General features: G+C 39.7%; 1 protein-coding gene across 1 annotated transcript in view; it reads right to left on the bottom strand.

Moving 5' to 3' along the window:
• Positions 1–538: 538 nt before the first annotated feature.
• tmem41b (transmembrane protein 41B) overlaps positions 539–27,160 on the bottom strand; it is a 31,814-nt gene continuing 5,192 nt past the window's right edge. The window contains exons 3-7 of the mRNA XM_060838496.1: positions 22,758–22,886; positions 19,718–19,811; positions 15,295–15,399; positions 11,910–12,048; positions 539–1,470 (exon numbers count right to left, since the gene is read on the bottom strand). Coding sequence (XP_060694479.1) covers positions 1,301–1,470; positions 11,910–12,048; positions 15,295–15,399; positions 19,718–19,811; positions 22,758–22,886 — 637 coding nt within the window. The 3' untranslated portion in view covers positions 539–1,300. The remainder of the gene's footprint in view (positions 1,471–11,909; positions 12,049–15,294; positions 15,400–19,717; positions 19,812–22,757; positions 22,887–27,160) is intronic.

The following is a 27,160-nucleotide window of genomic DNA, read 5'->3' as shown; positions in this document are numbered from 1 at the left end:
TTAGAGTCAAGAATCTGAGACAGTTTGACAGGGTAGATACAGAGAAGGTGTTTCTGCTCATTGTGCTCTAGAATGAGAGAAGACAGTTTAAAATAAGGAATCATACATTCAAGATGGAGCTGAGGAAGAATTCCTTCTCCCAAGTCCTTAGAAATCTCATGCGCAGACAGCAGTAGAGGCTCAGTCACAAACTATTTAACACTGATTTAGATAGATTGGTCCCAGGTTGAAGTATTTATTCTTTCCTCCAGGGAATTTGTCAGCCATGCTTCAATGTTCAACTTGGCAGGAGACCTTCACTCTTCCACCATGTCTCTCCAAATGCAGTCTGATATTCTCAAAAAAAAATACTGCCTATCATATTTTCTCTCTCCTGTCCTATCACTTTACTCTGAGGGACATCTGCCTCTACCTAATATCTCCTCCAAGTTGTAAGCTTTGACTCGCAATTCAACACAGGGCTTACCTTGTTCGATAAAATAAGATACTCAGACTCACCATGCCATCTAGAGGGCATTTTATTACCATATCAGTCCAGAACTGAAAAGATCAATCATTTTCAATGAACAGGTACAATTTTATACAATGCAGTTGAAAGATCTTTACAGATACACTTTTATTAAAATTCGAACAAATAGTCATATTATACCACTTAAAATTGAACAAGTAGCTCACAAGGTATGAATACAGAAATAATAAAATAATCCAGTCTCCACCCAATCCAATAAATATTTGCACAAGAAAGTTCAAAACTTAAAGAAACCAAAAACGTGTGAAGCAAAAAATATGCTAAGAATGTGTATGTATTGCAGGGTTGATGCTCCTAATACTGTTACAGGCATAAAAATTGCAGATATTATTTTTAATTCTGAACGTACTTTGCACAAATGCTTCCACTATGTGTAATCACAGCATGAGAAAAACGGTTTCTATTTAAAATAAGAAGGGAGCTAAACTTAGTATATCTGGAATGAGGAATGCCTTGCCACAATTCAGTTATATTCTGCAACAAATTTCATTATAAAGAATAAACAGAAAGCAGGCAAGTCATGTAGCCCAGTTTGTGTGATCTAGATGATGCTGATAGAAGTGAATTAAAAATGGAAACTGAATATATTATGACCAAAGAATAAAGACACATTATTGAAGTGCATATTTTTAGAAAAAAAATTAAAAGGGATTTATCTGTCTCTGAAATATAACCTTCACTACAATCCCACTGAGTGGACATTCACTATGCCCCATGTAACTGAAGGTAACAAAGGCAAATTTTGAGATAAGATGGAAGATTGTGCAATGGTTATGAGAACTTCTGCGTCAGCTTCTTTTGAAAAAACACTGGAAGTAGGGAGACTATTGCCAAGATCATGAGAACAAACACTGAATTCCAAGAAACAGCCTCTCCTGCAGTTGTAAGTTGGTAAAGGGTTGTGCCAGCTTTAATAGCCACAAACGATGGGGGTGCTACACCTGAAGTGAAAGAAAAAGAGAATTGATTCAGGATTTCTTCAGTACCCGACAGTATCCATGACATTTAAATTCTGACAACATTTCAATGGTTCAGGTTATTTTGATTAAAATTAATTCAATGCCCCCCCTGCCATAGAGGATCAAAAGGTCCTAGGTTTGTGCTATACTGGTAAATGTTCGGTAGGACAGTGTGAAGAGAAAACTACAAGGAAATTCAATATTTCTGGGGAATGAGAGAAAAAAAAACCTGGTGCTATTTAACACTATCCATTTGCTGGAAATTTAAATTAACATGGTCAAGAACAAACTAAAGGCCTTGTACTCTACATTCAGCTCACGTTAGTATGAAATTGACTTTCGAATATCAAAGTCAAAGTCAATTTACTTACCTTAAAAGCGATTTATCTACAGTTGGTTCTAATGTAAAGCAATAATCTAGTTCTCGTGAGATCTCACATTATATGAAAATCATGCAATAGCCACACCATTTAAGCTAATGATGCCAGAATCGCATTCTAGTCAATGAAGGTAAGGAAAGTTTGCGTTCTACAATAACAGTCTAAATTCTTCAATTGTATTAAAGCTAATTCATGTTGAAGAAACACATAGCAGAGCAAAACCAATTGTACTACAGTACACAGTTTAAAATATTTGTTTGATTTTCATCTTTTATCACTTCCCTTGAGCTCAAAGAGTTGGGCTATGAACCATACAAACAAGGAATATTAGTCTGCTATTCGGCCCTTTGAACTTGCTCCACTGTTTAATAAAATCATGGCCAAATGGATTCTAACCCCAAATCTAAATTTCTATTTACCTGTTAATAGCTCCTCATCTCAGGAATAATTGGGTGAGATTTGTTTGAAATGCAACCATGCATGATTTGGCATCGGGTACATTGCTTCTGCTGGTAGCTGACAGATCCACCAGTAGGTTCATGTATAGGGGCAGTCCAGGGGGTGTTTCCTCCTCTTTGGGAGAGCTTTGGACGTGGGGGTGCCCTCAGAGTGACCCATTCCCACTTCCCACCTTTACTGCAGTGAAGGAAGAATGCAGCTGCCACCATGTGCCACACAGAATACTCAATAATCACTGCCAGCTAATACTTTTTTATTCATTCATGGTATGTGGGCATCGCTGACTAGGGCAGCCATTTATTGCCCATTCCTAATAGCCCAGAGGGCAGTTAAAAGTCAACCACATTGTTGTGGGTCTGGAGTCATATGTAGGCCAGACCAAGTAAGAATAGCAGTTTCCATCCTAAAGGAAGTTAGTGAACCAGATGGGATTTTTCTGACAATCAACGATAGTCATCATTAGACACTTAATTCCAGATTCTTAAAATTAAATTCAAATTCCGTGAATTGACAGAGGAAGTGGTAGATGCAGGTGCAGTTACAACACTTAAAACACATTTGATCAGGTACATGAATAGGAAAGGTTCAGAGGGATATGGGCCAAATGCAGGCAAATGGGACTAGTTTCGTTTGGGAAATGTGGTTGACATGGACGAGTTGGACTGAAGGGTCTGTCTCTGTGTTGTATAACTGTCTAAAAAACTGTACAAAGTACCAACATGTGATTAGAGCAAGACATTATATAACTCCAGCAATACATGCTCACTTATATATATGATTCCCCTTGCAATAAACACCAATATTTTATTGGGGAAGGTGGCAGCAGAATGATAATTGCACTGAACCAGTGATCCAGAGCTCCAAGCTAAATCTCTGGCTCAGATTTCACCATGGCAGCTGGTGAAATTTAAAATTAATTCATAAATTTAGAATTCAAAGCTCACATCAGTAATAGTAACCATGAAACAATCATTAATGGTTATATAATTCCAACAGATTCACTAAAGTCCTTGAAGGGAAGGAATCTGCCTTCCTTCAGAAATAAAAACCAAATTAACTGCAGATGCTTTAAATCAGAAATTGCTGGAAAAGTTCAGCAGGTCCGGCAGCATCTGTGGTGTGAAATTAGGGTTCACGCTTCAGCTCCGGTGACTCTTCCACAACTAGCTAAGCTTTTCCAGCAATTCTGTTTTTGGTGCCATCCTTCCTAGTCTAGCTGACATGCGACTCTCGACCCACAATAATGTGGCTGACACTTAAATGCCTCCTGAAATGGCCAAACCAACCATTTGTTTAAGAGCAATTGGAGATAGATAGCAAATCCAATTGATACAAACATCCCATGAAACATTGCCTTCCTAATCACTTCTGAATGTGGCATCTGTCGTGAACACATCTTGTTCATTTCAATTCAAATCACCTTGAATAAAGTCTAGGTTGTTTATCCTTAAATGGGAATATACCTCAACCGTACCCAAACACTCTCTTCTTTACTGTTGTGTGACACTGCTAATTTTTAATACTAATTTATGTGTCACAGATCTATTCTCACTCTTTATATACAAACACAAGATCAAAGAACAAGAGTAGGCCACTCAGCTCTTCGAGCAGGCTCTGCCATTCAACAAAATCTGATTTTAACCTCAATTCTACATTCCTGCATTGCCCTAAAAATCTTTTATCCTCTTGGTAATTGAAGAATTTATCTACTTCATACTTTCTGCATCCACAGTCTTTTGAGGGAGGGAAGTTCAAAGACTTTTAACATGATTTCCTACAGTGCAGACAGAGACTATTTGGCCCAATGAGTCTGCACCCACCTTCCAAAGAGCCAGATCCACCCCACCCCCTTAACCCCACCGAGGGTTTCACCATGGCTAACCCACCAAACCCGCAATTCCCTGGACACAATGGGGAAATTTTTAGCATGGGCAATCCACCTAACCTGCACTGCTTTGGACTGTGGGAGAAAATGGGAGCACCTGGAAGAAACCCATACTGAAACATGCAAACTCCACCCAAAAGGCTGGAATTGAACCCAGGTCCCTTATGATGTGAGACAGTAATGCTAATCACTATATCTATAACCCTCTGAGCAAAAAGATGTTTTGTCTGTTTTAAATGGAAGATCACTTACTTTTAAACTATTCCTAGCTCTAGATTCCCTCACAAGAGGAAACATCTTTTCAATACCCACCTGGTCAAGTCCCCTCAGGATCTTGTAAGTTTCAAATAAATCACCCCTGACACTTTGAAAGTCCACAACGTACCAGCTAAGCCTGGGTAGCCTTTCATTACAAGGCTAATTTCTCTTTCCAGATATTTGTCCAGCAAACCTTCTCTGAACTACTTTCAACACATGAACATCCTTCCAGTGACCAATAGCATACACAGCATTCCAGATGAAGTTTCACCAATGCCCTGGGACTTGTCAACTTGTAGCTCCAACTATTTACTCAGTAAATTGTAATTTTGAGTTCCTACGTCCCTTTCAATTCCTGATTTACAGCAATTTTCAGGATGCAACTTGTATTCTCTCGTGAAGTCAAAAACAAAAAATTAATTCCAATTCATCTGCCATTTTGTTATCCTCCATTATAGTTCCCCAGACTCATTTGAAGTTGACTTTCCTTTCCCCCAAATAATTATTCATATTTGGAATGTTCCTGTCCTTTTGTTAGTGAACATAAAACCTTATGACACAATGATCACGGTTCCCTGAATGTTCATCCAAGAACGGATCTACTTGACCCACTTCATTTTCAAAATCAGTGCCTCTTTCTCATTGGACTGTAAAATGACTGATGCAGACAATTCTGCTGAAAAGACTCTAGGAATTCTTGTTAATCTCTGCCCTTTACACTACGAGTATTCCAGTTTATATTCAAACCCCTATTATAACTACTCTATAATAATTGCACAGCTCTGCAATTTCCTTACAAATCTGTCTCTTTATAACTTTCTTACCAGTTGGCAGCCTATAGGCTACTAAGCAATGTAAGTGCACATTTTGCTTCTTAGCTTTAGACAAATAGAATGTCCGAGGAGTCAGGGACAAAATCTTGCTCGCCTTAACCAATGCCGCTATCCCGGCTCATTTTAAACAACTTATATTTAGAAATATTTAATTGCCAGCCTTACTCTTGAGCTAGATCTCCATCATAATTATATCATATTCGCACCTCACTTCCTGATGAAGGGCTTATTCCCAAAACGTCGATTCTCCTGCTCCTTGGATGCTGCTTGACCTGCTGTGCTTTTCCAGCACCCCACTTTTTGACTCTGATGCTCCAGCATTTGCAGTACTCATTTTCTCATATTTCCACCTGGCAACTTGCACCTAAAACTCATTATCCTATTTTCTCCACTTTATGCATTGGTATACATGCACAGTAATCTCGATTTAGGAATCGTTTTGAACAGTGAATTCACCCATTAATTTATTATTTACTAATCCAGTGCTATCTGTTTCTCCCAGTATTGTGTACACCTCGGTATTCCTCTGATATTACCACCTGGTTTTCACATGCTGTCCAATTATTTTAAACATTCCTCAATAGCATTAGGAAATTGTCCCACAAGGAAACAGGTCCTGGCTGTGTTTAGACATAATCCATCCAGCTTGTACATTCATCATTTCCATCTGAGCCAGTCCCAATATCAGAGGAATCTAAAGTCCTCCCTCCTGCACCATCTTTCCAACTAGGCATTCATCTCCACTCCTTATATTACCTTTATTTGTTTTCACCCTTATGTCATCTGTTGGCACAGAACAGGGATGCCACTACCAATAGGATCCAAATAGAACTTCATTTGAAGAGGGGGGAAAACAAAATCACAGAAATGAGTAGTTGATGGTGTAGCGAGTATTTTTTTTAAATACTTACATTCTGGACTTTCAATTGGGTAATTGGAACATCAAAAAGAATATAAAGGTCAAGCAAAATTATAAGCACTCACTCAGGTTTCAGTAAATTAATGCATTGAAAATGCTACATGGATGGTTGGTATGCTGCAGCTGCAGCATGTGGGAACTGATGGACACTAACATAATCCAAAGAGAAAACAGAACTTTGCTCAGAGTTAGTGCTAGATTTCAAGTTTCAGACAAGCAAAGAACTAAGGAGCATTTTATATGGATAATTGTTCCGGTTGGTGGTCACGCCCTTAAGTAAAGGTAGTGGTACATTTTTCACAATGGAGAGGGTGAGACTGTGATTAAGGCAGTTATGAAGATTTATTTGGGGGGGGGTGCCTCAGCCTTCACCATTATCCATCTGTTTAGAGGTTTTGCATCTTATATAAATGATAGCAGGAGCAGTTGGTAGATGAGCAATCTAACCGTGGCACTATGATATGAAAAGCCGATCAAGTAGAAGTTAAGAAGAACATAGAGCTGGAGTGAGAATTGGCAGTGGATAGATATGGTTCCCTGTAATTGACAGTGAGAATCCAAAAGGCTGTGTTGCCTGCTTGGTGCCAGGGTTCTGAACACCAGCTCTGCACTATAAAGAAACTTGCAGCGTGAGGGAAAGAGTCCAGTTATTGCGCTTCATGTAGGTACCAACAACATAGACAGGATGACTGCAATCAATGCTCTGACCAGTGAAGCACGCCAAATGCTTTCTTCACCACCCTGTCTCCCTGTGATGCCACTTTCAAGAATCTATGTAACTGCACCCCGCGGTCTCTCTGTTCAACAACACTCTACTATGAACTGTGTAAATCCTGCCCTGGTTATCAAACCAAAATGCAACACCTCACATTTATCTGAATTAAACTCCATCAGCCATTCCTGGAGGGATTTGCATCATTTAGATGCTGGTGGGTATCTCTCCTTGTCATTCTTAGATTTTACTGCATCTTCAACATGACTGAACACAGCAACTACCTTCAACGCCTCTCCCTTACTGATGATCTCCACTTTGTCCTGTTCTCAGTTAAATCAATAACCAGAGTATCTCTTACTGCTATCACTGGAGTCTCCTGGATAATGTATTCTTGGCTCCTCTTATTTCTCAAATACAAAAAAACGTTATTTAGTATCAAAGGCTGGAACATCACATTCCATATCTATGCTGATGGAACCCAAATCTATTCCTCTACCAACTCACCTAATCTCTCCACTGCTCATTCTTGCCAGTCTGCATCTCTGACATTCAGCTGCAAATGAGTCGAAGTTTCTCCCAGGTAAACCTGGGTAGAACAAAACTATAATTTTGGGACCCCATCGAACCTCATCATACCCACCTATCCCTATCACAACGCTGTTTGCATGCCACTACTTGCTGGTTTTCATTATGTCTAATGTCCACCTTGCTGCAAATGTGTTGCTGGTCAAAGCACAGCAGGTTAGGCAGCATCTCAGGAATAGAGAATTCGACGTTTCGAGCATAAGCCCTTCATCAGGAATAAGAGAGAGAGAGCCAAGCAGGCTGAGATAAAAGGTAGGGAGGAGGGACTAGGGGGAGGGGCGATGGAGGTGGGATAGGTGGAAGGAGGTCAAGGTGAGGGTGATAGGCCGGAGTGGGGTGGGGGCGGAGAGGTCAGGAAGAGGATTGCAGGTTAGGAGGGCGGTGCTGAGTTGAGGGAACCGACTGAGACAAGGTGGGGGGAGGGGAAATGAGGAAGCTGGAGAAATCTGAATTCATACCTTGTGGTTGGAGGGTTCCCAGGCGGAAGATGAGGCGCTCCTCCTCCAGCCGTCGTGTAGTTGTGTTCTGCCGGTGGAGGAGTCCAAGGACCTGCATGTCCTCGGTGGAGTGGGAGGGGGAGTTAAAGTGTTGAGCCACGGGGTGATTGGGTTGATTGGTTCGGGCGGCCCAGAGGTGTTCTCTGAAGCGTTCCGCAAGTAAGCGGCCTGTCTCACCAATATAGAGGAGGCCACATCGGGTGCAGCGGATGCAATAGATGATGTGTGTGGAGGTACAGGTGAACTTGTGGCGGATATGGAAGGATCCCTTGGGGCCTTGGAGGGAAGTGAGTGTGGAGGTGTGGGCGCAAGTTTTACATTTCCTGCGGTTGCAGGGGAAGGTGCCGGGGTGGAGGTTGGGTTGGTGGGGGGTGTGGATCTGACAAGGGAGTCACGAAGGGAGTGGTCCTTGCGGAACGCTGATAGGGGAGGGGAGGGAAATATATCCTTGGTGGTGGGGTCCACCTTGCCAATCTGCTGGTAAACCTAATCCCAGTTTTTGATATTCCACAGGCTTTTCTATTGCAATGCCTTCCTGACTAACTTCCCATTCACTTTTCACCTTGTGTTTGAGCTTATTCAAACTCCTGCCACGTCCTATTCTAATAGGAAGAGTTTTGGAGAACTTCAATGCCAATCAAGAAACATGACTCAGTAACCTCATGGGCAAATGTATCTCTCATTCTACTATTCCATTGAGCCAGGGAACTAAGACTGGCTCAATGTAGAAGAACATGCCAAGAGTCATACAAGGCATACTTATGTACTGAAATGCCAACCTGATGATACAACACAGAACCATATATATGTACTACACAAAAACACCATGCTATAGATGGAGCTAAATCATCCAACAATTAATGGATGAGATCAAAGATCTATAGTACTGGCACATCCAGTCGCAAATGCCTGCATGCAGCAATACCTGAACAACATCCAGACCCTGGCTAGTAACTGGCAAGTAATGCTTGCATTACATAATTATCAAATAACAACCATCTTGAAAAGTAAAGAATCTACCAACTTCCTTCGATGCGCAACAGCATTTCCATCACTATATCCCTGCCGTCAACATCCTGTGGACACAACACAAGCCAATAGTATTATGGAATACTCTCCACTTGCCTCGATAAATGTTGCTCCAACACTCAAGAAATTCAACAACATCCGGGGGGGGGGAAAAAAAAACAGCCAATTAGTCAGCGGCTGATCTACCACTCGGAAAGATTTCCTTTTCTGCTAACACAATTAGAGTATGTACTACACACAAGATGTAGTACAGTAACCTGCCAAGGTTCCTTCAATGGGGTCTTCCAAACTCAAGACCACGATCATTTGGAAGGGTTAGGAAAGCAGATGAATGGGAAGATCACCACCAGCAAGTTGCCTTCCAGTCATACAACATCCTGATTTGGAATTATATTTCTACACTGTTAGCTAAAAATCATGGAACGGTCTTCTTTACAACAGTGAATCTACCCACCTCAAAAGGACTCTCATAGTTGAGGTAGGCAGTTCGCCATCACTTCTCAAGGCCATGGTGGAAGGGAATAACTGCCAGCATTACCAGTGACATATTCCAAGAATGAATTAAATAAAAGATAAAACATCATAAAATTGAGACAGAAGTTGGAAAATGAGCTTCAGCCACAGGAATGGATCTTTCCCTATGCACTCAAATAAATACCCAACTTTAAAAATGTTCAAATAAACCTTTTTTGATTTTCACTGCTTCAGTGAGTAGTTTTAATATCTAAAAGCTTTCCAAGAAACTATAACTTCCTATCTCTGGGATAATCTTCATGGTAATTCTGCATTGAATAGTCCTTACAACATTATCAATCCTTCTTTGATTAGGTTAGATTCCCTAATGTGGAAAAAGTCCATTTGGCCCGAAAAGTGCATACCGACTCTCCAAAGAGTATCTACCCAGACCCATTTCCCTGCCTAATGCACCAAACACAATGGGCAATTTAGCACGACCAATCAACCTGATCTGCACATCTTTGTGTTGTGGGAGGAAACCAAAGCACCCAGAGGAAACCCACACAGACATGGGAAGAAGATGCAACTCCACCCAGATAGTCATCCAAGGCTGGAATCGAACTGGGTCCCTGACACTGAGACTGCAGTGCTAAACACTCAGCCACTGAGCCACCATGCTGCCCATTACATTCAAACTGTAGATAGTACTCAAACTCTGATCTGACTACAGTTTTATGTAAATTACTTGTGCATTTAATCATCTGGTAGAACTTGAGTACTGATGAAAAGTCACTTTTCTAGGCCTTTTGTCTTGCACTTATCAGGACAGTTCACAAGTAAATAGAAAACATTGCTTCATCTGTATGTGAGGACAGCGCTGATGAGTTGGTAAGTAGACTCTGATTGGTGCAGGCGCTGTCATGGAGAACACCCTAATTAGTGATAACAGAGTTAATTGCCATGCTCTATTGACATCTTGAACAAAGCAGGCTGAACTGTGATTGGTTCATTTCCAGGGCCATGCCTTGATCAAAGAATGGCTTCAACTCATTCTGTTGTGTTGAAACTGATGTAGCGTGTGCATGCTTATGATTATGAGTCAGGCTCCAAGTATGGCACAAATGGATATAGGAAGTGACTTATTAAGTTACAGGTCCCAGTATATCACAGACAGAGAGTTCATTGTACGTACACTGCACCTCTTTCAAGACAACAAAACAGGTGATAGCCATTCTCTGGTTAACTTATCCGGGGAAGGCTTTAACCAGGATTAAACTGCCTGGTTTGAAATGTAAACAAAATCTGGCAGTTAACAGTCAGTCATCATTAAGTGGTGCACCCTTCATGGCAACACCGCTGCAAATCAGAGTCCACTTGTCAACCAATAAGCACTCTTCTCTAATGGACATAATTTTTTTCCCTTTGTTCTGATATTCATAGAGTCATAGAGATGTATGGTATGGAAACAGACCTTTCGGTCCAACCCGTCCATCTAGTCCCACCTGCATATTCCTTGCAAAATGTTAACGCAAATGCAAGATAAAAAGCTTCAACAAATGTGCCTATTTTCAGTAATGCATGTATGTTGATGTTCTCTATATCCACACTTCTAATGCTGCAACTATTTTTTGTTCAGCAAGATAACTGACATAACCAAACCAAGCTCCTCAGGAATCTAGCTGAAAATGTGTTGCTGGTTAAAGCACAGCAGGCCAGACAGCATCCAAGGAACAGGAAACTCGACGTTCCGGGCACAAGCCCCTCCTCAGGAATCTATACCATTTGAATTCCTCTTGGACCAGTACAAAGTATGGACACTTTCCCATTAAGAAAACCCATTTACCTAATTAAGAAAACACTGGTATAAACTGATCAGTGACAAGTTTCAGGGGTCTACTAAGTATTCAGGGATGCTGCAGGCATTTAAGTTGCATTGCTGTGGCTAGATATCAATTTTTTTGTCCAGTCAGGACCAGCCTTTCAGTAATGATCCCAGCTATGGAAAGAGTTCCATAGGCCAGTGATAGGTTTCCCTGTTCAAATTTTAATCACTTGGCTAATAAATGATCCATGCAATCATTGGAAGCATGGAAATGGCAAATATGCCATGATGAGCTTTGTTTTAATCTCCCACTATCATGCCTTTCAGGCTACCTTTGTTAGATAAGGTGACCTTCCCCAATCTACCACAAAAGAATCGTCATTTCCTTGTCTTAACTAATTCATAAGGCAGGAGCTTAAACAATAGGAAGAGAGGAAATCAATACCAAAAATGAGCAGCAAACTTCACAATGAGCAGCCTTAACAATTTCCCTCAACATACTAGCTAGTACCTGGGATTTAATCAATTGAATCAATGGGGCTTTCTAAGCAAAAAGACCTCCAGTGAAATCGCACATACTTACCTAAAAACGTGCCAATGAAAAATACGCCGAGAGGTACATTTATTACAGGACTGGTAATGTTAATGAACCAGTTTGGCAGGAAAGGAGTTATTCTCAAGAAAATAATATAATTTATAAGATGCTCCCTGTGCTTGTCAACCTGCAACATAAACATTAAAATATTTGTCAATAGGCATATTTCAAACAATTTTCAGATCATGATATCCAGACACAAATATTTCTCTTGCACTCCAACAGATAATGACATAAGCAATTCTGAAACAAATTTAAGCTTTATAGCATTACCAAATTATACACCAAGCAAAGCATCACTGACTAGTAACATTTTTGATGCATCTATTATACTGGGAATGTAGATGATGCTTGGTAATGGCAGAACAGATCACAGAGTGGACTGGTGACATCATCACTGGAACGTGCATAAAGGTTGAACCAAATAATTTGACAATCTCACTTTGCATCCAGGAGGAAGCTCTCAGATGATGCTAGAGTTCAATGCTTTCCCTTCCACCTACAATAGTGGTCACTCATCAAAAAAATATCTGGATCAAACCTAGTCTTATTGCAGTAAAGTACTGCTGTAGGGTAAGGCTGTAATTTTACTTGCTTTCTTTGTTTCCAATCTTTGAAGTGATAATTGACCTAATGCTGATAGTTAACTGCAAATAGTAAGCAAAATCAATGCGTTCATTTGAAGTAATTTTCTTCTTAGCTATTCTTGTCCTGATTCCCACTCTCGGGATTTCTATTTCAAAATGTACCCCCAAAAAATGGTTAGCCATGACTCTCATTTTAATCTTGCCTTGTTCTTTCATCAAGATGTTGCAATGTTTATTACAGTTCTCCGCAGTGGTCCATGCAGATCAGAAATCAAATCTATTTCTGTCTTCAACGTTAGACCCCCAAAACAGCATGATTTTACTGCTACTAATTTGCGACTTCAACTTACAAGTTTGAGATGAAGAGAACGCAACTGCCCGGATATTACAATTGCCAGGTAGTCTTTGAAGCAGTACTGACAGGAGTTACATGTGTCTGGACTGTGTGGAATCCCTCTTGCAGCCAACACACTGAGATCTACCTGACAAACCAAGTTTTCCCAAATGTGAATTATCTTCCAACGAAGGTCTTTCACATTTGAGAATTTGGATGGTTCCAAATCATTTAAGCTTAATAGTTACACAGGGAAAAAACATAAGGTATGGAAACTACCACAATTTCTTCCTAATTATTAACGTGACCATATCCTCTATCCCAAAACACAAATCTAACACCTCCAATCACTATCTTGCTGGACCCAACTTCACCCACCTCCATCAACAGGCATGACCTGAACCTGCTGGGGCTAACATTCAAACCAGCCCCACCACTGCAGCCTGCCCTGACATGACACGTTGATCTTGAGCCCCTCCCAACTAGACCCATCTCTGCTGTATCAGTCAATATCCTTCCCGAGCTGACCAGGCCTATCAGTGCTGTCACTGACATATTGATCAGAACATCTGGGTCAATACATTAACGTCATTTTTAACCACTCTCTATGAAAGAAGAGGCAACATCAACTTATGTAGAAACAGGCTGTTGTTTGCCGCAAACTGAGATCAAAGCAATAAATTCACTGGGCACCAACATTCATCACAAACATTCTTTTTAAATGTTAAGAATTTTTTGTCATTGGTTGTCTATATGCCCAAGACACTGGGAATATATTCATCAGATATATGAGAGAGTAGTAAATTTTATCCCAGTTTAAAAAAAGACAGCAGTTTGATATTATCTGATCACCATGAATAAACGCCAACGTTAATTTCCTATTAACTTTGCCTTGAATGCCTGCCCTGAGATGCCCACAGAGTAAACAAGATCATGCACACCAGCATAAATCAACAGGATTAATGCTCATGGGAGGTAACCATGAAACAAAAATAGAAAATATTTTTAAAACACACTAGATCCATCAGTGTCTGTGGTGAAAGAAAAGTTTCCATTTGAATGCCATTTCTTCTATAGAATGAAAATGATCTCTCAGGCCTTCTTTTATCTGATTTTACCCTTTGATTAGTTAGTTTGAATAATTTCTTCCTCCTTTTCTCTCTCTAATTCTATTTGCACATTTACCAGCTTTTTTCATTTCAGCTGAAAGAAATCCATGTCTTCATATTGAGGATCAACATTCTGTGTGTTTCAAGCATTTTGATTTTGTTTCAGATTTTTAGCATTAACAGTATTTTGCTTTTTTCATGTGCCTGGCTTGAAGAGATTGAGCAATGGAATGTTAATGCCTGCTTAGTAAAGGGTAATGATGCATTTTAGTTAATTGTCCTGTCCATCTGTGTCTCCCAGTCAGTGGAATCACAGTAACCTGGATAATAAGCCAAACAATGACTTCAGATACAACTGTACAAGCCAAGTACTTTTAGAAGATCAAAAATATGCTAAACAAACTGCCCCACAATATCCATCATTACATCAGGATAACTATTTGACATTACAAAACCATTGATTTTTACATTTTTTAAAATTAATTTGAGAGATGTGGTGGTGAGCTGCCTTCTTGAACCATTGCATGCTGCAGATTGACCACAATGCTATTAGAGAGGGAATTCCAGGATTTTGACTCAGGGATAGTAATGCAAAGTAATAAATATATTTTCACGTCAGGATGGTGAGTGGCTTGGAGGGGAAATTGTAGGTGGCGGTGTTCCCATCTTTCTGTTGCCATTGCCTTTCTAGATAGAAGTGGTCATGGGTTTGAGGGTGCTGTCTGAGGATCTTGAGTGAATTTCTGCAGTGCATCTTGTAGATAGTACATCCTGCTGCTAATGAGTGTTGGTGGTGGAGGGGGTGGATGTGGTGCCTATCAAGGAAGCTGCTTTGTCCAGGATGGTGTCAAGCTTCTTGAGTGTTGTTGGAGCTGCACCCATCCAGGTAAGTGGGGAGAATGCCAGCACACTGATTTGTCCCTTACAGATGATGGACAGGATTTAGGTAGGTCAGCAGAGGAGTTACTCGCTGCAGTATTCCTAGCTTCTGACTTGCTCTTGTAGCCACTGTGTTTGTATGGTGAGTCCAGTTGAGTTTCTAGTCAATGGTAAACCAGGATGTTGACAGCAGAGGGGACTCACTGATTGTAACACCATTGAATGTCAAGGGGTAGTGGTTAGATTATCTCTTATTGGTGATAATCACAGGCCGGCATTTGTGTGTTGCGAACGATACTTGCCACTTGTCAGCCCAAGCATGAATAATGTCTAGTTCTTTCACAGATTCAAAATCAAATTTCATATTTTACATTATTTAACAGTTCTCTTAAATTTTATGTAGACCAATCAATTCACTGTGAATTCTCCAAAGCATAAAGCATTGAAATGAGAGCAAATGTTACCTGTTGTGACCATTTTGTTGCCCTTTCTGTCAAATATTTATAAACAATTGGTCGTCCAACCAAATAAGAAAGCATATAGCAGAAGGAAGCTCCAAGCCCAGAACACTGCAATGATTGGAGAAAAACAGAATCCACATTGAAATAATGATTCCAAAAATAAGTTACTTCACAAACGTGGTTAAGTTTCACTTCTTACAGCACCATTACATGAAGTTTTTAGGAATGGGGTAGACAATCTAACCTCTCAAGACTGTTTCATAGAATCTTTGACAAAACGTTTCTTTCCTTCCCCACTAGAAAACAAAGTCACAGATGTGTCACTAATTACTGGAGAGAAATGCAAAGTATAGGAGCATGCTATTTAGCCTTCCATATCTGTGCTGGAGTTCTACAATAGAGCAAATACATACATGCAAAAATTTATCTTCTTTCTTAATAGCAAGCTTTGAAATTGAAATGTCATAAAAACCATAATATTATTAACTTGATATTCTCTTTTTAGAGAAATGTGTCTTTTCCAGCATTCCACACATCCTAATATTATTTTCCAATGTTCTTGGCTGTTCTGACATCCCTGCTGAATTAGTTTAAACCCTCTGCAACAACACAAGCAAAAATCTTGCTAAGAACTCAATTCTGGCTTTGTTCAAATGCAACCTGGTTTTCACATGTGCCATTTCTCCCCAGAGGCAGTCCTAGAGCCCCAGGAATCTAAAGCCCTCCTTGCTGTAACATTTTTCCAGACATGCATTCATCACACCTTACCTTCCTGTTTCGGTCCTCACTCACATGCGATACTGGCAGTAATCTGGAGGTTACTACTTCTACCTAGCTCCCCCAGATTCCAATGACAGGACCACAATCCCCCTTCCTACCCATGCTGCTGGAACCAATATAAAGCGCGACCTCTGGTTGTTCACCTTCTCCTAAAAAAATGATCTGCAGCTATTGTGTGTCATCGCTGGCTCCGAGTACCAGGGAGGAAACAAACCATCCTGGAGTTACATCAATGGTCACAAAAATGTTTGCCTCATCTCTCAAAGAATCCCCAACAACTTCTGCCTTCCTTCTTCTGTCTCTACAGTTGAGCTAGTCATGCCATAGCCTTAGCTCTTGGTGCACTCTTCAAGCATCCATTGCCTTCAACCATTGCCCAGAACCAAAAAAAAAACACAGTCATAAGTAAAACCTCTGGGAGTCCAGGACTCCCTTTCTGCTTTTCTTAGACTGTCTAGTGGTCACTCATTTCTTATCAGCCTATTTGCTAATAATGTGTGTCACAACCATCTCTTTGAACATGCTATCCATAAAGTTCTCTGCATTATCTCAGTCCCTCTAGCTACTGCTTGGAGTGCAGCCAGTGACATTTCCTGCACATGGGCTCACCTCAGTCATGAGAATTATCCATGACTCCTCACATACCATACAGCAAACATTCCACTTGGCTGACCTGCTCTGCATTAGTTAACACATACTTTTAGATTACTTTATTTACTTTACCCATACTCTGGTACAGGTTTTTAAAAAAAAACTGGAGATTGGTAGAAAGTAGAAATTCTGTGCCCTTACTCACAAAACAGCTCCCTCTCCTATACCTTTAATTATTTAACTTCCATATGCCAGCTTAGAAATGTACGTTTTTCAAAATTATAGGAATTGAAACATTCCCAATGGTAGCTGCTCAACATTGAATCAACTCAAGATTTCTATAATGACATTTTAAGACTTTTTATCTCTCCTACTCTTACTGTCTTTGAATTTTGGTGTTTTGTTGGAATTTATAACTCCATGCTGCATCATAAGCATCATTCATTCATCTTGAAAGGATAACGTAGTGGCTGCTTTGTCAAGAGCATGTGAAGGAAAAAATGTTGTGGTTCGAATTGACTTCCATAAAATAGTTATACAAATATATTGTACAATTAGTATTAATTGTATTAATACTAGGTATGTAACAAAGAAATAATATTCAGAATAATCTTTTGATGGTAAATGAAGATGCCTCCTAAGATACATTTTTATTCTCCTAGGTGGTGGAAGGGAGATAAAAAGTTTACAATTAATATATTCCCGCCTCAGGCAACTGACTGTGTGGAGTTTGCACGTTCTCCCCGTGTCTGCGTGGGTTTCCTCCGGGTGCTCCGGTTTCCTCCCACAGTCCAAAGATGTGCGGGTCAGGTGAATTGCCCATGCTAAAATTGCCCGTAGTGTTAGGTAAGGGGTATATGTAGGGGTATGGGTGGGTTGCGCTTCGGCAGGTCGGTGTGGACTTGTTGGGCCGAAGGGCCTGTTTCCACACTGTAAGTAATCTAATCTAATCTAATATCTTAATACCATTTTTAGAATTTTGATTTTCAAATAGAAGCAGATGGGTCTTAATTACTTCTGTGAAGGGTTTTTATTAAATTACAGAGTCCTTCTGGAACAGTGGCTATATCCAACATTTTGTCAGAACAGGTGACTGGAAACGACTGGGGTGTTTATGGAGAGATGTTTATACTGTTAGGTTTATGACAAGCACAATAAAATGCAAGGACATTCTCTTGGTTTTCAGTTCAGAAGAATGTAGAATGAACAAGTTTGCTTTTAATTCAGTCCAGCAAATACCAGTATTGCATTTAGAAACAGGTTATGTTTCTCTCCTAAGAGTAATTCAGGAACAAGTCACCCCAGCAGCAGGGTTCAGTTGGTAAAGCTTCCAAACCAGGACAGTTTAGTTTTCAATCTGCAGATTAAAACTGAGAAAGCACTGGCACTCAGATTTGTCAAGTAGATGTTGACAGAATTAGAAAAGGATTCAAATAGTCTCCACAGCAAAATAACTGTCAGGAATTGGTTAATAAAACCCCAATGAATTGAAATGGGATTAGAGTCACTGAAATGGAAAGTGTCAGGAATTAAGTCAAAACTTCATTTGGCTGTGGGTTTTAGATATTGCTAATGATCTATGTTTAGACTTTTAGTTTTGTAGACTCGATTTCTGTTCCGTTGTTAAAGAAAATCTACAGCCTCACACAAATATGTCTGTGACTAACTACCATTTCAACTAAAATAAACCTATCAAGCCCAGCTTCATTCTAACGTCCAATCTGTCCAGCAATAATGTAAGCTGACATCATAACAATAGCACTCTAAGCCTCTTGTACTTTAGGCTTTTATTATTCTTCAAATGACTTAGCCTGAACTTTACCAATTTCATCAACAATATTACCTGAAAACAGATGAAAGAATAAAATTGCAGCTCTAAATTGGAGCATAAAAAACACTCTAAAACAAAAGTTGATTAGGAACCGCAACAGATAACATGGATTATCAGAAGCAATGAAGACTCAACAAACCAAACCTCCTTTAATAATATACAGAATCCGTACTGGACCCATCAGTTTCTGTAATTATTATTCTCAATCACCATTTCCTGTTGTATAATGCATGACTGAGCTTGACAAAAGGGAGGAATTGGATTCATTTGTGATTTCACAGTGAAAACAAAATCAAAGTTCACAGCTTCTACCCACAAATACAAAACAATTATTTCAGGTAGATTGTGCTTTTGTATTTTATACTGTATGAGTACAAGTCAGGGGTTGGAAACAGAAGCAATATCATCCAAGCTCATGCTCATGTACCTCCGAGCAAAGCGGAGTCATTTGTATACATGTAAAGAAGCAAATCATTGAATTAAATATTTAGTTTATAGGTTAAAAAAGCAAAAGGAATCTGAGAGAACACATACACAAATCAACATAGTAAAATGCAGATAATAAGGCAATTAAAAAACAACTCGGTCATTTTGAGAGTTGAAAAGCAATGTTTTTGTTTTGCATAAAGTTCCATATGCATTATACCGACAAATACAGCGAACAGCTGCCATCTCCAGATCATGTAAAAATAGAGGCAATGCAGAAAGTGTGATTTACTCGAATGATTACCCAAATTGACAAATTACACCCATCAGGAAAAATTCAACAGACCTAAGGACACTTCTCATTACGTAACAGAAAGCTGTAGACCTGACAGAAGGCTTTCGCTGTTATAGAGTCATAAAAGTCATAGAGCTGTACAGCATGGAAACAGACCGTTTGGTTCAACCCGTCCATGCCGACCAGATATCCCAACCCAATCTAGTCCCACCTGCCAAAAATTCTTTAATTTTAGACTTTAATATACTGACTATCATGAATAAATATTCCATTTGCCTCCTATGTTCCAAAAGAATCTCCAACCTATCTAATCTTTTCTTATACCTAAAATTGTGTTCTCCTGACAATATTCTCATACAAATCATTTGGGACCTCTTTCATGCAATCACATCCTTCCAATAATGTGGTGACCAGATGCACAGGCAAAACTGCAGTTGAACTTTCACCTTCTACAATGTGAGAAGTTCCATGTTCGCAAAAACAAATCTATTCTATTTTCTTACCAGACAGACGAGGAACAACGCTAAAGGAAATGGGTACAGAAATCCTGAGAGGATACTGAGAAATATGGAACCTGGTATAGCAAATGTCTGTAAGCTGGAGAGAATAAGGTCAAGGATTACAATGATACAAAGTAAAATACTCTCTGCTAAGCAACACAAACCTTAAATTTACCCAGCTGCAGCATGTCACCTACATTAACAATTAAAGAATATTTTAAATACTATGTATTTTTAAATATTCACAGTCTACACAAGAATGACCAATCACATGCATGATCTTGGAACAATGACATGAATATCAAACAAATGACATGTAATTAAGATAACATTAGACAAGCAAGATAAACAATTAATCACGATCTCTATACAAAGTTGAGGAAATAAAGTTTTAATTCGATTAGAGTCTTCAAAGTGATCAGTGAATGAATTTAGACAATAAGTATGAGTGGCTTAAGATGGACAAAATAAATAGATCTTTTTCTGCCACAGAGAGTTTGCTGATAGCCAGCAATACATCACAATAGTTGGAGAATAAGAACTGCCTTGCATTAGCTTTATAGGTTTAGCTCTACATAAAGCAGCTACTGTCTCATCAGCTGCTTAGGTCTTCCTGCAAAAACTTGTTAGAAAGGCAGCCAATCCTCCAACTGTTAGAAGGAGAGAAGATCTCTACACAGAAAACAATGGGCCTCAAATTTACAACTCCATGTGGTGACATGTTTTAAAGACAGAACCTGACATATTGTAAGGGATGGAAAGACTGCAAAAAGCAAGCACTTGAAAACTGTGAACCTTAAGGTAAATGGCTCATCTCCCACCTCAGTGTCAGGGGTTTGTGGACTGAAGTCTCGCTCCATAAACTGAAACATTGCTGAGGGAGTCCTGAGAATAGAATTTTAAAGTGAGCCCTCGTTGAACTTCCTTGCTAAATGTAAAAAGATCTGATGCAGAGTGCTCCCTGAGGCCTAGATAATACTTACACCTCAGCTAACATCACTAACATAGATTTTGATCATTATCTGCATATTTGTGGAATATTATCGTGCACAAATTGGTTGTTGTATTTCCCTAACTTAAGAGAAAACATGACTAAAAATTTACTGCAAAACACTTTGGGACATCCTAAAGTCATGCAAGTTGCTTTATAATTGGAATTTCAAAATATTTTCCAAACCTTCCAGTTTAAGGGAAGAGGCTTGGCATCATGGACAGTACACTACACAGGTACACCACTTAAACATGCTCATTCCTATAAGCAAGTGAAATGATTAACTGTACTTTAACTCAATTTTTCTCTTAAAAGTCAGAAACATACAGCAGTGCTCTCCTGGAAGAAAGTAAAGTTTGCATTGAAAAGCTTTAAACTCAGTTCTAGACAAAGAAATGAACACAAGTGTCATACAAGGAGTTATATAGCTCCACATCTATGCTACCTCACCAACATCTCTCTCTTTCAATCACTCAACTATTTCTCATTTGGCACAATGCTGTCTCTCAACTAGCCCTGGAATAAACAGAAAATTGTCTCCCATTATATATTGGGAAGGCCAGTCCACAAAGTCTGTCCCCTAAGCACTGATTGCATTCCTCTCACTGAGAACGAGCAAGACTGCACAAGATTTTTACTATTCTTGCTGTCTATTTAATCCAAAGATGAGTATGCATCATCGCAGCTGCCTACTTTCACATCCCTAACATTGTCAATTATTTAACATAATAATTGTCTCTACATATCTGTTGTTGAAACCTTTATCAGTGCCTTTGTTACTGCTAAATTCATCTATTCAATATTTTACAGCAGCCCATGCTCTCTGCATTTTGTTGCCGAAGAATTAGGGAACATTTGGAGAGCATTTACCTCTGTTGGCAACAGTGCGATTCCAGGGGAAGTTGGTAGGTGGGCTTGGTGAAGGTAGGGCATGAGCTGACAAGCGTGCCGACGTTTTTGTGCTGTATTGCACATGTGCAGGGTTTTTGTGTGAACACCGGCATAGTACAACACAGAGATTTTGGTACGCACATCGGCACACGCACAGAACAAAGCACATCATCTGATTCCTCATTAGAACTGCGCTATTGCCAACGGAAGTAAGCGTTCCCCAAAATGACTTGTAACATTAGGGAACAGTAACGTCCACACTTGCGCGATGTCAGTGCCAGTCTTTGTGCTGTTGTGCGCATGTGCCAAAGTCTATGCGCCGTACTGCACATGCGCGTTGCCAGTGCTTAAGTCTCTGTGCCATTCTGCACATGTGTGGTCAGCTGCCGCCAGAGCAGCTTTCTGTGAGAGGTACTGTATAGAAAGCAGCTTTCTTACATTTTTTACATGTACTGCATTAACTTTACTTCTGTTTCGTTAATAAATACAATTTCAAACTTCATTCAAGCTGTGTTACATTCTGCGTTACACTTTTGGGTGATATTTGAATGATTCCGTCTGATTTTTTTTGCAGCTTTCCCCGAAAGTTCCATTATTTCTATTAAGCGATTTTCTATTAAGTGAGGTTTTGCTCGAACGCAAGAATGCTGTTATAGGAAAACTACCTGTACTTACCATTAAGGATCTCAATTCTAGTTTGCACAGAATCTAATCATTAAATAAAATCCATGTTTCTTGAATGTACTGCAGCCCGTATCTGTGAAAAGTTCTTACTTTGATGCTGAAGCTAGTATGTCTCATAGATGCATTTTTTTGATCCGAAGCTAATTAACATATTTTCTGCAATTGCTTTCACTTCCCTTCACAACTCTCTCTTAGCAGAGGGCTTTCAAATAAATACTTATGCCTAACATTAAGAATTACAAACAGTGGATATTTTTCCTCCCTACCTGTGTGGAAGCATCTAACAACTCCCCCATATCTCCAGAGGTACCAATAACACCAAGAGCACTATTTGAACTTGAGCGCAAGCATTTTCCGTAGCACATTAGATGTAAGCACTTTGTGCAACTCAAAAAATGTTAGTATCTCTTTAGCAGGCAAGTTGTGTCCAGATCTTCATTATGCAAACTTGGTGCTGACTACATATGAAAAGGATACAAAATATATGTGGTAAAGTATGCTACTAATACTTGTACATAGTAAGTATCCTTGTATTTAGAAAGAACCTTTCCCAACGCTTTGGCATCATCCATGTCTTTTGGAATCACTATTGTCTTTTGCTCCTCCCTGAAAAGATCAAGAAACAGAATGACATGGTCAGTTATTAAAGTAACTAGAATTTGAATGCAATTACCTGACAGAAAATATACATTTTCTCAAAAGTACATCTTGTTTTCTTTTAAAATAGCTTTCTCATTACTTTTGTGTGATCCAGATTCACCTTTATATTATTCACACACTCATATTATTCAGAGGTATAATGCGCTGCTGCATTTGATTAACTGCTGGTGATCTTGCACAATCTCTGTTGGCACTCAAGGTGTGCAAGGTGGTGATGTTGGCCGTGATGGTAGCGATGGCAGTGGTATGGAGGGAGCAGAGAGAAGGAAAGGTCTCATTTCATTCTGACCAAACTTAATTTTTTTTCTATTTAACAGTCAAACAGTTGCCTCTATTTCAAAAGCCCTTTTAGAGTGTCTGCTCGGACTTCATCGGTTAAATGATCAGCTCAATTTATATGTTTAATTTAAAATTCATAATACTGAGGCACTTTGCAAAGAAAGGAGAAGAGTAATACCAAAATTGGAGGTGTAGTGGACAGTGAAGAAGGTTACCTCTGAGTACAATGGGATCTTGATCAGATGGCAAATTGACCAACAAGTGGCAGATACAGTTTAATTTAGATAAATGTGAGGTGCTGCACTTTGGAAAAGCAAATCAGAGCAGGACTTATACACTTAATGGGAAGGTCCTGGGGAGTGTTGCTGAACAAGGAATCCTTGGAGTGCAGGTTCATAGTGCCATAAACGTATCGTTGCAGGTAGGTAGGATAGTGAAGAAGGCATTTGGTATGCTTTCCTTTATTGGTCAGAGGGAAAAAGTGAGGACTGCAGATGCTGGAGATCAGAGCTGAAAAATGTGTTGATGGAAAAGCACAGCAGGTCAGGCAGCATCCAAGGAGCAGGAGAATCGACGTTTTGGGCATAAGTCCTTCTTCAGGACATTGGTTAGGCTACTGTTGGAATATGGTGTGCAATTCTGGTCTCCTTCCTATCGGAAGGATGTTGTGAAACTTGAAAGGGTTCAGAAAAGATTTACAAGAATGTTGTCTGGATTGGAGGATTTGAGCGAAAGGGAGAGGCTGAATAGGCTGGGGCTGTTTTCCTTGGAGTGTCAAGAGGCTACGAGGTGACCTTTACAGAGGTTTACAAAATTGTCTATTTATCATATCCATGCCCCTGATAAAGTCTTTTCCCTGGGGTGGGGAAGTCCAGAACTAGAGGGCATAGGTTTAAGGTGAGAGGGGAAAGATATAGAAGAGACCTACGGGGCAACTTTTCACACCGAGGGTGGTGCGTGTATAGATTGAGCTGCCAGAGGAAGTGTTGGAGGCTGATACAATTACAACATTTAAAAGGCATCTGGATGGGTATATGAATAGGAAGGGGTTAGAGACATAAGGGCCAAGCGCTAGCAAACGGACGAGATTAGGTTAGGATGTGTGGCCGGCATGGATAATTTGGACTGAAGGGTCTCCATGACTGTAAACACACTACATACAATAGCCAACTCGGAGCCTTGGAGAAAACTAGAGATGACAAATGTTTGGTTGAATATTAAGATCAAGAGATGGATTTTCTTTATTTTTTTGTGGGGGGAGGGGTTGAGATTTTTTTTGGTTGAGATAATGCGTCCAAAAAAAAAAATCAGCTAGGGTAATATTCTGAACAAGGATGCAATGCAAGAGGCAGTTCTAGAGACAGGGTGGTGCAAGGTCTTAAAGAAATTTAGAAAGGACAGGACAGAATTAAAGGTAATCTTCATGGACAGAGTTAGACAGTGCAGGATTATTTATTGAATTTACTTATGCTATTGCTTTTTTAAAAAACTAATTGTCAACATATAAAGGTACTACAATATGTTAAATTCATAGTACAAATGTTACTGAGAATTGGTGCAAATGAAAAAGCATCATTTAAGTACCTGAATAAAGAAAGGATAAATGCTAAAATACAAATGTTGGATATTATTGAACATTCCATGCAGGAGAAAAATTCCAAAATAATTGAGAGCTTTCTGGTAATTCTCCTTCATGACCAGTTTTCATATGTGAGGTTTCACAGCAAAATTATTTAATTTTGGGAAAATAACCTGATGTATGGTTGTTCCCATCTAACTTTCAAAACTGTTGTCAGCAAGAGTCATAGGAAAGAAATCAGGAGAAGAAGAAAGGCAGGATGACTTTTATCGTCCTTTGGATATCAAGGTCAACAACAATAACCAGAAGTGCTGGAACTCAGTGCAAATCCAGACGCGAAGCTGAAGCATTATTAACTTAAGACTGAGCAATTACCCACTGAGCTATCAAAGGAACTTTATCATCTGATCCTGAACAATTTTTGTAGAAACAGTATGTGATCTGTGGGATGCACCTTGGAAATTAGCTGTGTTTACACTGTATCCAAGACAAAACATGTGCCAGATCAAGTTATTCTATGGAGATTATATCACACTAAAGAACTTCATTAGTGTAAAATTACTGAATTCTCTCCTGCTTGGAAGGATCAGCATCAGGTAAATGAAGGTCACTGTTCAGGACATTATGACATTATCAATCTGCATCAATAATACAATGCAGAAAGTTGATGGTAGATTCATCTTTTGCAGCTCCACAATCAACCTTTTACTATTTGCAAGGTTTGTAGCTCAGGTTAAGGTTTAAGGTGTAGGTTTGCTTGGTGAGCTGTAGGTTTGATATCCAGACATTTCATTACCTGGCTAAGTAACATCATCAGTGACGACCTCCAAGTGAAGCAAAGCTGTTGTCTCCTGCTTTCTATTTATATGTATTTATTTATATATAATTAGAAAGCAGGAGACAACAGCTTCGCTTCACTTGGAGGTCGTCACTGATGATGTTACCTGGCCAGGTAATGAAACATCTGGCTATCAAACCTACAGCTCAGCGAGCAAACCTACACCCTTTTACTATTTGCTGAATCAGCAAATAACAGCTATAATTTTTACAAAGAATGTCCAAATTGATTAAGATTATGAAACAACAGCAACTTGGTGGAAAACACCAGACCTTGGTGTTATCTTCGACAGCAGAGAGACCAACTTTGCAGCACAGTAGAAAAGTCTCAACAACTGCTACCTTCACAGTGTCAGATGTATCCTCGGCATTCTTTGATAGGACAAGACCACCAACTGTGCTAATTTCATTGGTTTTCACTTAATACTAAACCAAGTACATTTGCAATATTATGTTCATCCTGATGAAGGGCTTATGCCCGAAACATTGAATTTCCTGTTCCTTGGATGCTGCCTGACCTGCTGCGTTTTTCCAGCAACACATTTTCAACTATGTTCATCAGATGAATGTAAACAATATGCCAAAAGGCCTTCTGCACAGTGAACTGGCCAGTGAGTTGCAGCCTGCATCCATACTTTCACTCCAAGGGAGATATCGAGGTGGCAAAAATTGTCTGTGCCAACTGGAGATAGCTGCTACTGGTTGAACATCTGGAGGCTAACTGTTTAAAGAGGCATCAGTTGAGGTAACGAGAAGCATAAAGCTCACCTGGCTGAAAAAAAAAGCACAGAGAAAACAGCGCCTAGTGAATTCTGCACCTTCTCAGCCTACAGCCTTTATCTGCAGCAAGTGCGGCAAAGACTGCAATGCCATAGTGAGCCACACAAGATGATGTTTAACACACAGTTGATCACCAAAGCGCAAACCATCGCCTCACCAGACAGAAGGCTGCTAGAGGATTCAAACGAGGATGACATAAAAATGCTCATATCATTATTATTCAGTTAAATTTACTTTGGCTGCAAACAGTGACATCTCTATTTTCAACCAACCATATCCATTCTGGAGAAGTACACTCACAATCACTCCAGCAAAGTACAGAATTGTAAATGGCATCAATTTACACACAATTACCTTTTGTCTGCTATATTTTTCTACTGAATTCACCCTGGCTTGAATAGGAGACCATTCTCCACTTTTGATTACAAGTTCTGTTTGCAGTGGTTTGAGGACACTTGTAAAAATAGATTCTGTAGTCTGCAGTTGTGCACTGTTTAATTGTAAAATAGTGCTATTTTGGTGTGGGCAGCACAGTGGTTAGCACTGCTGCCTCACAGCGCCAGAGACCGGGGTTCAATTCCCGCCTCAGGCGACTAACTGTGTGGAGTTTGCACATTCTCCCCATGTCTGCGTGGGTTTCCTCCAGGTGCTTCGGTTTCCTCCCACAGTCCAAAACAACTGTGCAGGTCAGGGGAATTGGCCATGCTAAATTGCCCGTAGTGTTAGGTGAAGGGGTAAAATGTGG

The sequence above is a fragment of the Hemiscyllium ocellatum genome, chromosome 18, assembly GCF_020745735.1.
Source record: "Hemiscyllium ocellatum isolate sHemOce1 chromosome 18, sHemOce1.pat.X.cur, whole genome shotgun sequence".
NCBI lineage: Eukaryota > Metazoa > Chordata > Chondrichthyes > Orectolobiformes > Hemiscylliidae > Hemiscyllium > Hemiscyllium ocellatum.
Note: the sequence above shows the minus strand (reverse complement) of the source record. Positions and strands in the feature narration are given on the sequence as shown.